The 19,008-nt window shown below is 40.2% G+C and overlaps 1 protein-coding gene across 8 annotated transcripts in view; it reads right to left on the bottom strand.

The window, feature by feature from the left end:
• Nucleotides 1-19,008, bottom strand: part of BRD9 (bromodomain containing 9) — a 60,970-nt gene that overhangs the window by 30,303 nt on the left and 11,659 nt on the right. For 6 of the 8 annotated variants that reach the window (XM_032237345.1, XM_032237350.1, XM_032237347.1 and 3 more), the window contains exons 3-5: nt 11,895-12,027; nt 6,699-6,759; nt 276-420 (exon numbers count right to left, since the gene is read on the bottom strand). In XM_032237345.1, coding sequence (XP_032093236.1) covers nt 276-420; nt 6,699-6,759; nt 11,895-12,027 — 339 coding nt within the window. The remainder of the gene's footprint in view (nt 1-275; nt 421-6,698; nt 6,760-11,894; nt 12,028-19,008) is intronic. The other 2 variants (XM_032237346.1, XM_032237349.1) reach the window with 1 other exon arrangement.

The following is a 19,008-nucleotide window of genomic DNA, read 5'->3' as shown; positions in this document are numbered from 1 at the left end:
AATCTGCAAAATAATAAAAAATGAAGGTGCCAAGTTATTAGAAGACTGCTATAACCTTAAAATAATTTTTATAGTTTATAAAATGCATATATGTAGGACAAGTAGAAATATAATACATTGAACTCACTGAATGGCTTTGATTTTTTTAGGTTGAAGCACATTCCTGTAGAATACAAAGATTTCTATGTCTATCCCTGGAATCTTATCTTTGTTACAGAGAAAACAAAGATTCGTATGAACAATAATATTGGGTTAATAAATCTCCATTAATTTACCTTGAATTCTGTTACTGATTTGTACTCATTTGCTGCAATTTTTTCTTTCATGGTAGCAAAATCCATAGGATGTTTTATTATCATGGAATAGCCAGGAGCAATAGCATCCGTGACTGGAAAAGCAAAAAAACCATGAGGATCCTTCCTAAAAAAAAACAGCACAGAATATTATATTTAGGTATAATATTGTCATACTATGTTAATGATATCAATTAACAACTTTCTGCAATATGCAATATCCAAAGGCAAAGCCAAGGAATGGAAAACATAAAGAACTGAAATACAATTTTTAACCCATCAAAGTGCCAAAAATCTTAGAGCATCTATTACAAATAAATATTTGAGAATAACAAATATTCAGCGTATGCCATTATTTCCAGCTGAGGGGTTCGAACTTGGGACAAAAAGCCTCCTTCTATGTTTGTTCCTAATGAAAGTAGAATAAAACAAAAAGCAGAACTTTGCATAGTATTTCTACAATCCTCTCTATCCAGATTAAGGGCTTAAATTCACTGACTGGAAATCCCTTTCAGGCAGCTAAGATGGAGTCTATTATATTCAACTACATAAATCCTCCTTCCTAGGACCACCTGCACCAAAAAGACATGCTTTCAGATCCCATCTTCTTTTTCTGATGATTTTTGAATCATATACACTCTATTTTTATTCCATTCTCCTTTGGACTGCTTTAATGGTCTTGGGTTCCCCTGGAACAAACAAGTTGCAATAGCCAATGCTGCCCAGAATCCATTTTTAGTTCAGCAGCAATCTCTTTCTTCCTTCAACCTCTCTTCAAAATTGTCAGATCTTTCTATTCCTTTGCCAGCAAATCAACTCCCCTTTCCTGAGAGAAAGTTATGTGCGTGAAAAGTATCCTAGAATCATAAAAATGTAGAGTTGAAACCACAAGAATCATAAAGTCCAATATTTCCTAATGGATCAAAACCTTGAGAACTTTCCCATAAAATGGATAAGCTACTTAGAGAAATTGTTATATTGTTCTATTGATCTTACAGAAGATTGTCTTCATATTTAAATGAAATCTACATAGCTGCAACCTATTTCTGGATCTACTTTCTATGTTGTAGAGTTCCTGACCTTTGACATCCTTCTATATGTACCTAAACTAGTGGTGGGACTCAAATTCTTTTACTACCGGTTCTGTGGGTGTGGCATGGCTTGCTGGGCGTACCTTGGTGGGTGTGGCAGGGGAAGGATACTGTAAAATCTCAATTTCCTCCCCACTCCAGGGAAAGGTTACTGCAAATCCACATTTCCTCCTGATCAGCTGGGACTTGGGAGGCAGAGAAGAGATGGGGGCAGGGCCAGTCAGAGGTGGTATTTACTGGTTCTCCGAACTACTCAAAATTTCCGTTACTGGTTTTTCAGAACTGGTCAGAACCTGCTGAATACCACCTCTAAACAATGTTATTATATTTTCTCTTTTCTCTAAACTGATATTTTTTGTTTTTTCTTGAGTATATTCTGAAGTCTCTGTATTGTATTTGTCATCCTCCTCTGAATTTATTCTAAATTACCAATATCTTTTGGCCATGTCCAGAATCATAACAGAATTCCAGATATGATTGTACTAGTTCGGAATAGAAGGAAATAAATATTTCACACATTTGTCATGCAATGACTTTAATGCAGCCCAGAATTGCATAAGTCCTTCTAAAAGCTGACTTACATTTCTTATTCATATGCAAGTTGTTGGCAATGATCATAATCAAATTTTTTTCAAAGGAGTGTCTCTAAGCTAAAACTCCCCCAGCTTTTATGTATGCAAATATTTTCCACTAAACTTTATAACTTAGATTTATCCCTACTGAAGGATACTTTGTTGTTCTTATCCATGTTTTTCAACTTGTCCAGATTAGAATGCAATCTTGTTCTATCTTCCCAGGTTGGTCAGTCATTCCATTTTGTGACCAGTAGTCACCAATTACCAACTACCAATTCCATTATCTAAAATATTGAATAGTATTGGCCCAAGAGATATGCATGTTGACTCTGAGTATACTGGTAGTCAATTGTGATCGACTTTACTGTAGAACCCTCCAAATCATACTTTAGCTCTCTGTCAATGAAATGTGGAACCTTGTTAAAAGTTGCTAAAATCACCATAAATTGTATTTGTTGCAGTCCCCCAGAAAAAAAAATAGTTGCCTCCTTAAAGAAAATAACAATCGTCTCAAATGGCCTACTTTTGAAAAAGTCATGCTGACTCTTAGCAAATGACAACATTGTTTGTAAAAAACTTACAAATGATTGGCTTTATTATCTGCTCTAACATATCTTTCCAAGTATTGACGCTAGGATCACTGTTCAATAATCACTAGGATCTTCTATTTTTCCTTTCTTGAGCAGGGAGACATCTCCAATCCTCTGGCACCCCCAGCCAGTTCTCCAGGACTCCTCAAATGCTACACAAATCACTAGATCCTTTAGATGTAAAGACAAAGGCAAAATAGGAATTGAGTTCCTCTATTTTTTCTTGCTCATCTTAATTTTTTTTCTGGTTGAAATAGGCAGTAAGCCTCTGTTATCGTTTTCTTCTTACATATTTTTAAAATCTTTATTGATGAATTTTGTCTCTCTTGCTAGCTTAGCTTTCCTGACCTCATACCTACTGGGCTGAAACTTCATACAGTACTGTAGATATAGTGGAGTATCAGTACAATTATGATGAAGAAATAGAAGGATTGATAAATGACAATTCAATCTTAAGAAAGAAAAAGGCATGAAAAATAAACTTAAATTAACCTGCCATGATTCTGTTTGGTATAAAAAGGGACAAAGGGATACTCTACCAAACTTTCAATAGCCTATTTTTACTACAACCTACAATAGTAAAGTAGAATTATTGAAACAGTTGTTCTGTTTCATGACCTGTCCTAGCTTGAAGGGCTGAGTTTAGACTTCCTTGGCTGTTAGCCTTTCTTCCATTTTCTATAAGGAGTCTTATTTATATTTACTTCTTGGCAATCTGCATATTTAAACATATTGGCTTATTCAGATGTTTCCATCTATTTATGGCCAAGGGAGTCAGCATTGTCTGAAGAAATTTCCCCGTGGTCATATGGCCCACATAGCTATCTCCCTACACAGAATACTTTACCTTTCCACAAAAGTAGTGTCTATTAAACTACTTACATTTGCCTGCTTTCGTATTGTTAGATGGGCAGGAAGTGGGGCATTGCATGGCACTATGGATCTTGAACCAGGCTGTCAGTTTTCCAGTTGACAAGCTCAGCATCTTCAACTGCTGCACCAAGGAATTTCTAACAATTATAACTTCTTTGGTTTTAGAATTTTATCCCCAGAATATTTTATTATTTCTCCAAGTTATTAAAATTGGCCTTCTGAAAATCCAAGTTCTAGTTTTTTAAAATCTATGTAATTGTAAAAATCAAGAATTCTAACAATAATCATTTTTCCTCCAAAGTTCCCACTACTTTGAGATTTTCAATCAACTATTAAGCAATGGGTGGAAACTAATCAAGGAGAGAAGCAACCTAGAACTAAGGAGAAATTTCATGACAGAACAATTAATCAGTGGAACAACTTGCCTCTGGAAGTTGTAAATGCTCCAACAATGGAAGTTTTAAAGAAGAGATTGGATAATCATTTGTCTGACATGGTATAGGGTTTCCTGCCTAAGCAGGGGGTTGGATTAGAAGACCTGCAAGGTCCCTTCCAATTCTGTTATTCTATAATTCCACTGTCTCTAGTAGTATAGATCAAAGCACAGAGTTGCTTGACAATATAATGGACATCATATAAATTTAACCAATAAATCAATTAATGAATCCAAGATTGCAACTCTACCTTTTGAAAAGGGCAAGGAAAGAAAAAAGAAAAAGGCAAAGAGAAGTCAGAAATTATCTGGCATCTTGTTTATGGCACAATAAATTTTTCAAGAGATGTCCTCATAGATTTTTAACATTTTATTTATCCTCCTAAAGTTGTTCTGAATCATTTGGGGGTCTGCAACAGGTCCCTAATACGATATTCCTCCTTCTAGTTTTTCTTTTTATGAGCTAGATGCCTTCGACACTTACATTATCAAACAATCCAGTGACTTTTAACAGGCTTTCAATATAGATAAAGTTAAAGCATAAAAAATTCCAGAAATGTTCTTCATTGTTGTAGGATACCATAATACAATCATTAAAGTTTCTCAGAGTTTCTATCTGTCCCATCTTATATCAAATAAATTGGTGAGGTTATTTGGAGTATTTATTTAATATATTCCACTTTCTCAGGACAGAATTGCAATTTCCTTCCTTTTAACATTTCATTGCTTTCTTTTCCCTTCTAAAAGCCAGATCTGTATTCTGTCACATTATCTCATCCATCAGAAGGAAAATTCTCATCTCATCCATCAGAAAGGCACATAATCTTTCCCCATCTTCCTTGCCTGAAGAGCTTGCCAAGTTTAATAGACAAGCATAGCATAGCAGAATTGGAAGGTTTCTCTCTCTTCTTTTATACATCAAACACAAATGGGAAATTGGACATGACCGAAAGTCAAGTTTCTTCATCCTGGGAGATAAACTCTAGTAATTTTGAAGGCAGTTCATAAGGATGGGGGAATTTCAGATGAAACTGACACACAAATTGTGATGATTAAACATTCTTTGTTCCCTCCCACTAATTCTCCGATTAAGTTATCCTTCCAGTGAATTTATTTGCTTGATAGTTTTCTTTCCCATCTGCTAGAATTAGTGTTTGGGGTAGGATGAGATAGATGAGGAAGATGTGAAGAATGAGTCCCCCTCAGAGAGCAACTGATGAGATATGGAAAGTCCTTAACCTATGCCAGAATTGGAACTAGAATTTCTTTTTTAGTTTGTTTTATTGTCATTGCACCTTGTACAATGAAATTAAATGACATCTTCAGTATACATTACGATTATAAAAACAAAACACAAACACACATCCTTCACATTCTATACAATTGAATTGAAAACTGATATTCTGTAAATGAGTTGCACCCAACTTTATGACCTTTTTTGCCATGGTGGTTAAGTGAATATTGTGGTTAAGTAAATCTTAGTCCTTAAGCAAAACTTGTTTTTCCCGTTCATTCTGCTTGTCAGAAGCCCTCTGGGAAGATCACAAATGGCAATCACCTAATCCTAGAATACTACAACCATCAAAATATATGCTAGTTGCCTAGCACCTGAATTTTGATCACGTGATTCTAGGGATGCTGCAAAGATTGTTAAGTGTGAAGACTAACTGTAAGTCACATTTTTCAGCACCATTGTAACTTCTGTCACTAAATTAACTATTTAAACACTACCTGCATTGAATTAATCTTCTTGAAAGCAGCCAATTGCAGATATAAATCACTGGATTAATTTGATATGTAACTATAAAAAGACCTATAGACTTTATGTCTTGGATAGGTAGGAAGAAGGCAAAATGTTTGTGAGAAACTACTCTAAATCACCCATTACAATCTTAGTGCTGCTAGGTACACCTATTGCATGTTTCTACATGGCTTAAGAGGATCTAGGTAGCCGATATTCCTGGAGAAAGTCAAAAATTCGAGACAAGTGCTCTGAGGACAAGATGCTTGGTGATGGGTAGAGGGTTAATTATAGAAACCTATTAGTTGCTATATTGAATTACTGCAAAAAGCAATAATTCAATTTAGTTATCATATGAATAAGAGACATAGTTCAGTGCAAATATTGTTCAAAGTAGTCACCTATTCTTCTCCCATTAGATTCCATACAATAAATAACAATAGCACTTAGACTTCACAGTGCTTTACAGCTATTTCTAAGATGTTTACATGGTCGGCATATTTCTCCCAACAATCTGGGTTCTCAGGAGGAGGACAAATAGCAATAGCACTTAGACTTATATACCGCTTCAGTGCTTTTTATATCCATCTCTAAGCGGTTTACAGAGTCAGCATATTACCCTCAACGATATGGGTCCTTATTCTACCCACCTTGGAAGGATGTAAGGCTGAGTCAACCTTGAACCTGGTGAGATTCGATCTGCCAAATTGCAGGCAGATGGCAATCAGCAGAAGTAGCCTGCAGTACTGCATTCTAACCACTGCATCACCATGGCTCTTAACACAAATGTAATGTAAATATAAATGTAAATGTAACAAAAATGAACATAAATGTCCAGTAAATGGGAAAGGGTCTTCCCAACCTGGAGGTAAATTAAGAACCATGATTAAAGCTCATCTACCTGTACCAAGCAATATGATCCATAAATATTTCCAGAGTGTCCAAAGCCCTTTTCTTATTGCAAAGAATAAAGTAAATCAATCTGGTAAAGAAATTTTAAACTTTAAAACACCTCTTAATCAGAGATGACACCTTGTTAAGCATATAAATTTCAAAACAGCAGTTGTACATCTTATTATATTTATATATAATATATTCTTACCTTTGTAACTGACGAAGGAAATGTTCCAATAATTGCTGAATAGGAGTGCTCTCATTTTCTGCTATAATACAATATAAAAAATAGGTTTGAAAAGTAATTGTTATGTTTTCACAATTCTAATTATAAGATATTTCTACAGAAGTCTTCTACTATTGAATGTATTTCTTCACAAGAAAGATAAGAAATTAATCATTCATTTAAGTAATGAATATTCTATCTTCCCTCCCAGAAAAAAGAACTAATCAAAAGAGCAAATGTTAAAAATAGAATTCATTAAAATATATATAAAAAAGAAATACTTGTTTCCCCAAAAATAAGACAGAGTTTTACTTTCTTTTGACCCCTGAAATAAGTGCTTGGCCTGATTTCTGGGGAAGTCTTATTATTTTTGAGGTGCAGGAGGCGGCAAGCATGGCCACCTCATGGCTGCTGCTGTGTTGCAATATTTTCAGGGAGGGCTTACTTTCGAGGAGGGCTTATTTTAGTGCATGTGCTCAAAAATCTGATTGGGCTTATTATCCGGGGAAGTCTTATTTTCAGGGAAACAGGTAGCAAACCCAAAATGCACCACCTAAAGCTGCAATAAATAGAATTAAATAAGATAAATCAAATATCTTCCAAAAAATACTAAAGAGATACCAGTGAAGAGGAAGAAAACTTTCAGTGTGTGGAATTTTATATATGGGTATTGCAATAAGAAGACCTTATGCAGGCAATCTTCAACAAACCTTAAACATATCAGTATACATAAGAGGTTAAGCAGATCCAGACTTATGCTGAAGGAATAAATATTTCAAGCATCTGGATCCAAATCTGTTTTGAATAGATCTGTAAATGAGATCTTTCTTTCAAAAGTTTCTTGTAGAAAATATGAGGACAAAATTGTTTCAATACAGGTAGTCCTCGACTTACAACCATTTGCTCAGTGACCAAAACAGACTTACAACCACTGCCCAGTGCAGCACCCCAGTGTCTGTGTCATCACAATTTGGGTGCTTGCCAATGTGTTTGCCCTGATAACTCCCACTATACCATGACCTGAGAGACCTCAGTCAACTAGGCCACTGGTGTGCAGAAACTTGCCACGGGCTAATTTCAGGGGGGATAATCAAAGACAAACAAGCCGGTTTTAGAGAAGGAAGATCCACAGTGGATCATATCTTGGTACTCCACCATTTAGTGCAAAAATACACATTTAAAAAAATGTCTCTTTTTGTGGCCTTCCTGGATTTTAAACAGGCCTTTGATTCAATATCCAGGATCACCCTCTGGGAGAAATTAAAATGCACCACTATCGATAAACACTCCTCTTCCTCATGCAAAAATTGTATGACAATTCCACCCTGAAAGTGAGGTGCAATCCCCAAGGGAGTTTAACCAGCTTAGTAAGGGTACAAAAAGGGGTATGGCAGGGTTGCATCCTGTCCCGCTCCCTCTTTAACTTCTATATTAATCCCTTGATTGATCTCCTACAGAACCCTGATTTCCATCCTCCTAACCTAGCACAACGCAATTCTCTTATATGCTGATGATGCCGCTATCATTTCACAAACCCCTGTAGGACTGAAGAAAACAGTTAGGGCAACACTATTGCAGGCAAAACAAGCTGGTCCTTAACTTTGATAAATCAAAAATTTTAGTTTTTGCTAAAAGACCAAGCCAATACTCCTGGAAGATAGAAGGACATAGTTTGGAACAGGTTAGAACATTTAGATACCTTGGTGTGGTTTTCCACTCGCTAGGGACATGGAAGGCACACCTGGATCACACATTGGAAGTAGCCATTAGGTCCTCAAATGCAATCAAACATTTCTTTTATACAGGTGGAGGTCAGTTAGTACCTGCTGCCTTAAAACTTTTTGAGGCACAAATTCTTTACGGGGCACAATCAGGAATCCTTGCAAAGAGAGACTTGCTAGAAACCATACAAACTAAATTCCTGCGAGCCATCTTAGCTGCACCCAATGGAACTCCAAATGCCCAGTTAAGAATTGAGACAGGCATGCCTCAAATTCAGGTAAGAGCCTGGAAGATGATGATCATTTATTGGCTTAAAATGCATTTCTTCCCAGAGGGACTGTCCCCACTAGTGTTGACTGACAATTTCCCATCCCCCTGGAAACAGGCAATTGATCACAAGCTGGGCTCTTATGGGCTCTCACCATTATTCTTAATGTCCCTAGGCTTTGAGCAAGCAAAGCAAGTAGTAATTAATAGAATGAGGGACATGGAGTTCCAAGAAAAACTGAATAGGTTGCCTCTCCACAGTAGGGACAGAATTAAACAGGGAGTGTGAGAATTGGCAAGATATCTAAATGACCTGATCTCCCCAAAACAAAGAATAGCTTTCTTCAGAGCCAGATTTAACATTCTTCCTTCAGCACTCCTCCAGGGCAGGTATAAGGTATAAGAGAACACCTATAGCAGAACACGTTTATATATGTGGTAAAGGAGAAGTGGAAGATAATTCACATGTTCTATTACACTGCGAGCTATACAGAGCTTATAGGTCTGCACATATTCTCCCCTTATTAGAGAGATTGCCAGGGAGGGCAGACAATTTTTATCTAGGCTTTTTCCTCCAGAACACTAACCCAGTTACCACGTATGCAGTGGCAAAGTTCTGTGCTGCTGCAATGTCCATAAGAAAAAAATTGGCTACAGAAGTCATCTTGTACCAATTATCTGAACATACCTTTAACAATCTTTGGACCATTATGTTATTATCCACTTTTAATGTCAATACTTTTTAATTATATTTTAATGTTTGTATTTTTTAATATAGTGTAAAAACTAATGTGTATTGCTGGTCTTTGACCATAATAAATTTTACCTACTTACTGCCACGGGCTTGAAGTTCTCAGCCAGTTAGGTCCATAGGCCTCCTGCTTCCCCACCATCACTCACAATAAGTCTGACTTTTTCCCTACTCATCTGCTCACTACCTCCCCTATTTCCCACCATGCCCAGGCCTCTGTCAGCTAGACCCAGTAATGCATGGAAAGGTCTCAGAGAGCCAGAAGCAAAGTTCCTATTCCTGGCCAGGCTTGAGAAATATTGCCTCTCTAATCTTGAGGTAAATTGCCCTTGTTAGCATTCTAGGTGAGACAATTGTCAACTCCTGCAGGGAAAGTGACAAGTAAGTGGACTGGGCATGGAGGGGGGGAGGGGGGGACAGAGGAGGTCTGCAAGCTGCATGGCCATCCCTCAAAAAGGACATTTTGTACCATGCCCTAAGATTCCCACAGCATGCTCCCTAGCCAAACTTTTTGTGCAACATGTGTATAGACTCCATGGAGCCCTGGAGCTCATCATTTCAAATCACAGAGTTCAATTGATTTTACAATTTTGGCAGGAGCTTCTAAAATTGCTTGGCACTACTCCTGGGATATCTTCCCATCATATCCAGATGAATGAGGTGTGTGTGAATGTACAAATGGCGTCCTGCCACATTTACTACCAACAGAACAACTGGGTTTAGTCCTCCCCTTTGCAAAAGTGGCCTTCAATAACGTAGTACATAGTATACGCTTCACCCCCTTTAAAGTCGCCACTGGCCAGGACTTTGTAGCAATGTCTGAATTACCCCAGGCCAAGCCACAAACTACACCATGAGCAAAATGGATTCCACAACTTCAAAGCACTTGGTCAATAGTGCGCAAAACGCTAGAAGCAGCATGAGAAATCTATAAAAATAATGCCAACAAAAAATGCTCCAAACCAAAAGATTTTAACATAAAGTCTATCTCTCCACCAAATATCTTCATTCTAGGCAGCCATTGAAAAAACTGGGTCTTAAATACATTGACGCTTTCCCTGTCAGCAGATTCATCAATTCAGTAATAATTCAATTGGACCTACCAAAACCACTTAGGCATGTATACCTTGTCTTCACTGTAGCCTATTGAAACCAGCAATTGAAACCCCTACACCCTGCAAAACCAACACCAACTCTCATTTTAATTGAAGGGGAACAGAATTTTGAAATTAAAGACATTTTGGACTCTCACAGACACTGAGGAAAATTCAGTATCTAATTGCGTGGAAGGATTTCCTGCCCTCACAGATAGAATGGGGAGATACCCAACATGTGCAAGCACCAAAATGTCTTCATAAATTCCACCACAAATATCCAAATAAGCCTAATTAAACTCCAACTATCTCTCCTTTTTGTCTCCTTTCCTACAGGACTAATGTCTTTTCAAGGGGGGGGGGGTGGCAGAATGTCAGACCTCCCACCTACAGCATACCTCCCTTCATGGAATCCTACCATAAAATGCAAGGGAGGGGAAAGCCACCGGGACATAAGAATTGGCCTGGGAATGTGCAAGGATAGAAATCTAAGGATATGGCATAAAATGCCAGAGTGATAAGAAGTTATTGAGCTGGACTAAACTGGCTGATCAAGGATGAAGCCCGAGAATAGTATGCAAAACTTGAAGGCACCAACCTTCAAAGTCAATCCCAAATCATCAAAAAGAAATACTATTGGACACCAACGGACTGCTCTAGGGGAGAGGGCCAGAGGAAGGGGAAAATTGCAACTTTTGTGCAGGATTACTCAGATCCAGCTTTGCTTTCACTGTAACTACTTGACTTTAGTGAGAGTCTTTCACTTCAAAGAATGGAGTCTTTTTTCCTAAACATCTAAGTTGAGACAAACCTGGCAGTAGCACTGAGGTTGGACCTGAAGTAAAGGTCTGGGCTTCTAATTCAGCTCTAACATCACCACTGACATCAAAAAGGCTGCCTTGTTGTCTTAGGATTTACTACACACTGCTTGAGAGGCTCTAGCCTACCCAAGACTGCAACTAGTTGCATGAGGCCTTCGCTCTTGAAGTGGTTTTGGAGAATACCCTTCTGCAGTCTCTGAAGTTTCCAAAAGTGCATGAAAGCACACACCCCTCTCACGTGATTTCAGAGGCTCTGAATGCTATGAAAGAGCATAGCCGTCACACACAACTTCTGGAGAGTGCAGAGGCCTCTTGAGAGCATATTCCATTCTCACATAGTTACTAAAAATCATATGAGAATGGGGCATGCTTTTCAGAATATTTGTTGATATTGGTGAATGCTGGTGTCATCCAAAGTATCATGACAAGTTACTTTTAACATGCATATTATAGATTTGCCATGACTTTTGTAAATGCATTATCATGACTGACATTACTGATATACCAAATATAAATTACTCACTAGGTTGAGTTCTACAGGCCCGGACTGGACGATCAGAAGGTGGATCAACTTCCACTTTTTTTCCTGGATCAAAGTCATCCATTTCACCTTCAGTATCACAATGTTCCTTCTCTCTCTTTCTTTTCTTCTCTTCCTGATATTAAAAAATGTGGTCAATATTTTCATATATATATATATATGAAACATATATTACTGTAATATAAAGATTAGCAAGCACTTTAATTAAATTAAACTGAGAACAAAATAGCTGAGGATGACTGTAAGATTTCAAAAAGGAAAATGGCTCCTTCAACCTTGTAGTTTATAGCAATAGCATTTAGATTTATATACCGCTTCACAGTGCTTTAGAGCCCTCTCTAAACAGTTTATAGGGTCAGCATATTGCTCCCGACAATCTGGGTTCTCATTTTATTGATATCTAGGCAAACGAGCACTGAGACGTTGTTAGATATGCTTTCTCCAAGCACATTATAGATATGGAAACTGCAGCAATGGGAACAATAGCCATTGCTATCTCCTCCTTTAGTTGAAGTGATCACATATGATGGTAACAGCTTTTGTAAAGAAGAAAACAAAATAACTCAGAAACAGTTCAATGGCTGTTTAGAACTCAAAGAAGATATAAAGTATGGGCAAAAATATTTTATCTTCTGTCATCAAGAGCAGTATATAATGAAAAATGTAAAAATAATGGAATATAAAAATCAGTATATGTTCACTAATAATCTCATTTAGAAAGTCTATTCACATTCTTCCCCTTTCAAACCAAAGATGAAAACAAATTAACTTAGTAACAGAGATCACCTATCTGAAAACCAAAATGTAGGCAAGATGTAACTTAAGAAAAATGATGGAAAGTAACAAGATAAAAGTTTGCCCTTCCAAAGAATTAACTATGAAATCCTTGCTGTTGAGTTTGATTGTTTGCTCACAAACATTTCATTACCCAAATGAGTAGTAAGTAGCATCATTAACGCTAGTGAATGTGGTGTTTGCTTATATGCAACATTGCCTAAACAGTATTGGTGGAGATGTGGTTTTCTCCTAGAAAAGAAGAGGATATTGTTTTCTGCTTGAGTTATCTGGTGCTAATAATTTCATTTCATTTCATTCATTCATATTCTCCTTCCTTCCTTTGTTCTTTCCTCCCTCCCTCTTCTTTCTTCCTCTTTCTTTCTTGCCTTTATTATATTTGCAAACAATAACAATCATGGTGGGTTAACATATCCAATGCACCTTCCTCCCACTTCTCTCCCCCCACCCAAAACAATTCAACGATGTGGGTTGGACTGAAAGAATGATTGGACCAAAATCACCCATCAAGTTTTCATGGCTAAGCAAGACTTAAACTTACGATCTCTGCTTTTTGTGTTTTAAACCATTAGACCAAATTGGCTCTCCTTACTTACTATAATGTCTGCTTCTCTGTGTTTAGGTTGCTGGAGAGGATGTATTTTGGTCTTTTTGTTTCCTTTTAACTTTTTTACTGTCTCTTTTGAATGGTGTCTAAATGTGATTTGTCTTTTGATGGCTAATTTATCTGAATGTCAAGCTTCCAAACATTTTTGGATTTAGCTTAGTCTAGGATGCTCGCAGCTTCCCAGTTGAAACGATGATTGAGTCTGTCTATGTGTTGTGAAATTAAGGAGTTTCTGTGATGTTTTCTGATTGCTAGTTGGGATTTATGTCTATTCCACACAGTAGTAGTAAAGTGTTGTAGGAAGTTACAAATTATTCTTTTCTTCTTTTTGGTCTGCTGGGTCTTTGCTTTATTTTGGAAGGCTTATAAATTTGTTTGTTATGGTTGTAATAGTTTGCTGGTTATTTATGAGATGTTTTTGATATATGATTATGTTATTTGTTGTGGCCTGGCAGGAGCCATTAGAGCTGTTGCCAGACTCGGACAGCGAGGGGGCTTATGAGTCAGTCTTGGAGGAGGTGGAGGACCCTGGACAGGGTGTCGACTCCGAGCAGGGTGAAGAGAGACTGGTTGGCCACCAGGTGGCGGCAGAGCCTTGGATCAGAGGGAGTGTTCAGGGAAACACTCGTGAGTTGATGGAAGGAACAACTGAGTACTTACAGGAGATGACTGCGAGCAGCTGTTGCTCATTGGGATCCTCTCCTGAGTATAAAGGGAACTGTTCGTGCCATGCCCGGGTTCCAGGACTCAACGTTCTCGTTTACGTTCATGATTCAGAGAAACCAACTTGGATAAGTGGTTTGTTGTGAGAAGCTTGTTTAATTGCTGCCAGAGAGCTTATCTCTTACTTTATTTTGGGCTTGCAGCCAACAAGAGTCTGAACTGATTAAAAGTATTCTGATTTACGTTTGCTTTTGGCTTTCGTTCTTGGACAGAGAAGGGGGGGGGGTCAGAACAGTTTGACTCCTACCTAAACAAACCTCCATTCAGCTACAATGGAGCAACTCCGTGCTGAGAATGCCCAGTTGGCTCAACAGCTTCCTTTGCTGGCTGGTCAAGTTGCTCAGCTTCAGAGACCTGCAAACCCCTGCCCCCCCCCAGCCACGGAGGAAGTGCCCAGTAGCTATGTCGGATACTTTTGCAGCATTCTTGGCACAATGCCAGCTGTTCCTGAGTTTGAGAGCGGAAGACTTTCCCAGTGACCGGACGAAGGTGGGATTTATTATTAGTTTGCTCTCAGGCACAGCGGCTACACCCTTGTTAACTCAGCCTAGCCCTTTGCTGGATAACTTCCAGGGCTTTTGTATTCAACTCAGGCTGATGTTTGAGGTTCCTATTAAGGGGGAAACAACAACCAGACGTCTTAAGTCACTGCAGCAGAGTCGTGGTTCATTACAGGATTATGTGAGCAAATTCCGGCTGTGTAGTCAGGATTCAGCTTGGAATGAACCAGCTCTAATGGACAGTTTTCAGGATGGGCTGTCCGATGCCTTATAGGATGAACTGGCGAGGGTGGACAGGCCACTGATGTTCGATACCTTGGTCCACTTGTGCCTCTGGAGAGATGCCCAGCTGTAGAGGCGGAGGCCTCACCGGCATCCCAGGAGACCACTAGCGTGCCGGTTCCTCAAGGGACTGCAGTTGAATGGGAGGAGCCCATGCAGTTGGGTGCCGTCAGAACCCGAGTGTCAAGCACGGAGATGGACAGATGACGTGCTGAGGGGTTGTGTTTTTACTGTGGGGATGATGGACACCTGGCTGGGAGTTGCCCCAAGAAGAGTAGGAGGGTTGTGCGGCCTGCGGGCTTCCCTCAGCGATGAACCAACGAGTCAGGAATCCAGCAGGTCTGTGCGGCCCAGGTACCCAGCTCGCCCAAGGGGATGTGCATCCATGGTGTGTTGACTCAAAGGGCGGATGCCCTGTCTAGGAAACCGGAGAACTTTGGTTCTCTCTCAGTGTCATGACACTCCAGAAGTAGGCCATTGTAGTTTTTTCCAGACATTGCGCCTGGTTTCCCGTACATTTTGGTGGCCCCACTTATGAAACGACGTGCAGAAGTGCGTGGTGTCGTGTGTCCAGTGTCAAAGAGCCAGGTCTGCGAGGGGGGCGTCTCCAAGATTATTGCAGCCCTTGCCGACCCCAGTCCCCGCAGCACAGGACTTCGTCTCTGGGATCCCGGCGGTCCATCAGGTGGGGTGCTGCTATCTGGGCTGAGTGAGGAAGGATCACCGAAGGGCAACAGATGGGTCTCCGGAGGTGGCTGTAGGAAATTGTGTGTGGTGGTCCCCACAGCATCATTCGTTCCACCGGTCGGCTAAACAGTTCGGCCACCGGTGTCTTGGACCGTGTCCCGTGGAAGCCGTCATCAACCCTTCCCGGCCGCATCCTGAGCATCAGACCTAGGGGAAGGGCCCTGCGGTGGGGGATAGTGTTGTGGCCCGGCGGGAGCTGTTAGAGTTGTCGCCAGACTCTGACAGCGAGGGGGCTTATGAGTCGGTCTTGGAGGAGGTGGAGGACCCTGGACAGGGTGTTGACTCTGAGCAGGGCGAGGAGAGACTGGTTGGCCACCAGGTGGCGGCGGAGCCTTGGATTAGAGGGAGTGTTCAGGGAACACTTGTTGCAGGATGCACCCCATCGAAGGGTTACTCGACGGAAGGAATAACTGAGTACTTACAGGACATGACTGCGAGCAGCTGTTGCTCATTGGGATCCTCTCCTGAATATAAAGGGAACTGTTTGTACCACGCCCGGGTTGCAGGAGTCAACGTTCACGTTCATGATTCAGAGAAACCAACTTGGATAAGTGGTTTGCTGTGAGAAGCTTGTTTAATTGCTGCCAGAGAACTTATCTCTTTGTTTATTTTGGGCTTGCAGCCAACAAGAGTCTGAACTGATTAGAAGTATTCTGATTTACGTTTGCTTTTGGCTTTCGTTCCTGGACAGAGAAGGGGGGGTCAGAACAGTTATCTATGTTATCCTTTTCATAGCTTGTATTGGTTATGCTTTAACCGGTTGATTAGTCAGAGACTTTTTGATACAGTTGTGTGAGTATCCATTTTATTACAAAATGTTGTATAGTTGTATATTTCTTTCTTCTGGTATTCCAGGGTGCTGCAGTGTGTTTGTACTCATGTGTATAAAGTTCCCACACAGTTACTCTTGGAGGAGTATACTTTGGAAATGGAGCACATGACTAGTGCAGGTTGTTTTTCAATAGACTTGCATATGCACAAATTCTTTACTTTATTTGAATTATAATAAGAATCACTTTTGTCAGGCACAAGTAATCATTAATAGTTTAGTTTAAAGCACAAAAAGGTTATTAAGGCAAAGGTTTCCCATGTCCAGTTGTATTTGACTGTAGGAGGTGGTGCTCCATTTCCTAGCTGAGGGAGCCAGCATTGTCCAAAGATATTTCTTTGGTCATGTGGTCAGCATGACTATATACTGAGCACATTGAACACTATATTACCTTCTCATCAAAATGGCACCTATTTATCTACTTGTATTTGCATCTTTCGAACTGCCAGGTGGGCAGGAGCTGGGGCAAAAAAGGGGAGCTCATCCTGTCATATGGCACTCTTGAACCTGGGCTGTTGAGTTTCCAGCTGACAAGCCCTGTGTCTTTAACCACGAGCCATTACCCTCCCTAAGAGTTTATGCAGCCTATACAGAATATGATCCACTAACAGTCTAACCAAATAGTCAATAGATAAGAATCCACAGTTCAAGGGGGTGTATGGACTTGTGGAGTATAGTGACTATCAACTGATGACCTGTTTGACCTCACCCTCAGGTTCAGTCTGCTCCTCTTACACCACTCCCCAACTTGGCTTTCTTCCTCCTTCATGGGCTCTTCAAAGATGCTCTCTCCCTCCTGCATACTCTCTCAATAGTCTGAGTTCCCATGGAAACTTGATAAGGCAGCAGTGAAATTACCTCAAAGGAAATCTTATCTGTTTCTGAAATAGACAGTGAGTCAGGTGGCAGTTGCTGGACACAGAAATAGCATTAGAAAGTCCCTCCCCTCCCATGCCTGGGAGTTGAAGGCCAAAAGTGGAAATCTTCTATGGGGGTAAGAGAAGCCATGGTGGGGCAGTGGTTAGAATATAGTATGGCAAGTTGACTCTGCTCACCGCCAGAAGTTCTATCTAACTGGCTTAAGGTTGACTCAGCTTTCCAACCTTCCAAGGTTAATAAAATGAGGACCGAAATTGTTCAGGGCAATATGCTGATGCTGTAAATTGCTTAGAAAGTGCTATAAAACACAATGAAGTGGTATATAAGTCTCAGTGCTATTGCTAATATTCTTGGGTATATTCCAGATGAGCTTGAAAGGGTATCATTGAAATCGATGTGTTAGAGAGAGATTTTATAAGAACATTCTGCCAATGGCAATAATGATGGCCAGTTGTCTTGGCTGTAGATACAATAGAATCTTATATATTGTTGGAGCAGCTGGATAAGTCTTCTCATTGTTCAAGGCTGTGTGGTGGACTGAAGAGACGTTAATTTAGACACTGGGCTCCGTAGTCCAACCTGCCCCGGGACCAACTCCTGAGTGACAGAGGGATCACAAGACACCCACCATTAGCATAAAATTCAATGGAGACCCCAAGCAAATGTGGTTTTTCCTGGTGCACATCTGGACCTACATGCAGGAGTATGGTCTGGAAATAACTGGCCAAGGGGAGTGTATCACCATGGCATTGGAGGGACCCACAGCTGAGCTGATGATCACTCTCCACAATGACAAGATCCCAGAGCTGAGAAACTTCAACTGCTTCATGACCACCTATAGAAAATGTGAAAATGCCAGAGATTGCATTAAAACCATCAGCCAGAGATAGAGAGGAGTGGGCAAGTACACCCAAGAGTTCCATGGCCTGAACTACTGGTTAACTGATTAGCCAAAAGACATTTTGATTGGCTGCTTCCAAGACCGGCTGAGTCTACAATACCCCTGCACCCTCCATCATTGGCAGAAGAGGTAGAGATTTACCAATCTCTATCGCAATCCAAATATTGGCCAAGCCATTGGTGGCAGAGATCCCTGCCCAAGAAAAAAGAGGTGCCAAAACCACAGCCACACAAGCAGAGTCCACACCGGCAGTCCACTGGCTACTTTAGGTGTGGAAAAGAAGGCCACAGAACTGCTCTCTTCTGAGCCACACACCCAACCCAAAAGACAACCCTAGGAGCTACCAAAAAGCAGGTAAAGCTGCCTTAGAGAGCTCATGAAATAGCCCTAAAAGGAGTGGAGTGAAGGACATGTTGGCTCATTTGGCAAAAGGGAACATTTTCACCAAATTGGATTTGCAGGAGGCATACTATCAAGTGAGAATCAAGGAAGGGGATGAGTGGAAGATAGCTTTAAATTGCCACTTAGGCTGTTTCCAATTCAGGGTCCTGTCTTTTGGATGGCCCAGAAACAAGCTGCCCAGCTTTTAAGTCAAACTTTCCAAGTGTGAAGTTCACCGGAATAAGGTTGACTATCTGGAATATTGAATATTGCATGAGGGCATAGAAATTTACCCAGAGAAAGTACGGGCAGTGCTGAAGCGGGCTCCTCCTGATACTAGAAAGCAGCTGCAGAGTTTCCTGGGATTTGCCTGCTGAAGACAAAAGCGGAAGGAAAACCCAATCCATGCTGGGTGCTCCTAACTTGGAGGCATTTCCTAGAAATGGGGAAAA

The sequence above is a fragment of the Thamnophis elegans genome, chromosome Z (assembly GCF_009769535.1).
Source record: "Thamnophis elegans isolate rThaEle1 chromosome Z, rThaEle1.pri, whole genome shotgun sequence".
NCBI lineage: Eukaryota > Metazoa > Chordata > Lepidosauria > Squamata > Colubridae > Thamnophis > Thamnophis elegans.
The sequence above is the reverse complement of the archived record's forward strand: the minus strand, read 5'-3'. Positions and strand labels throughout refer to the sequence as shown.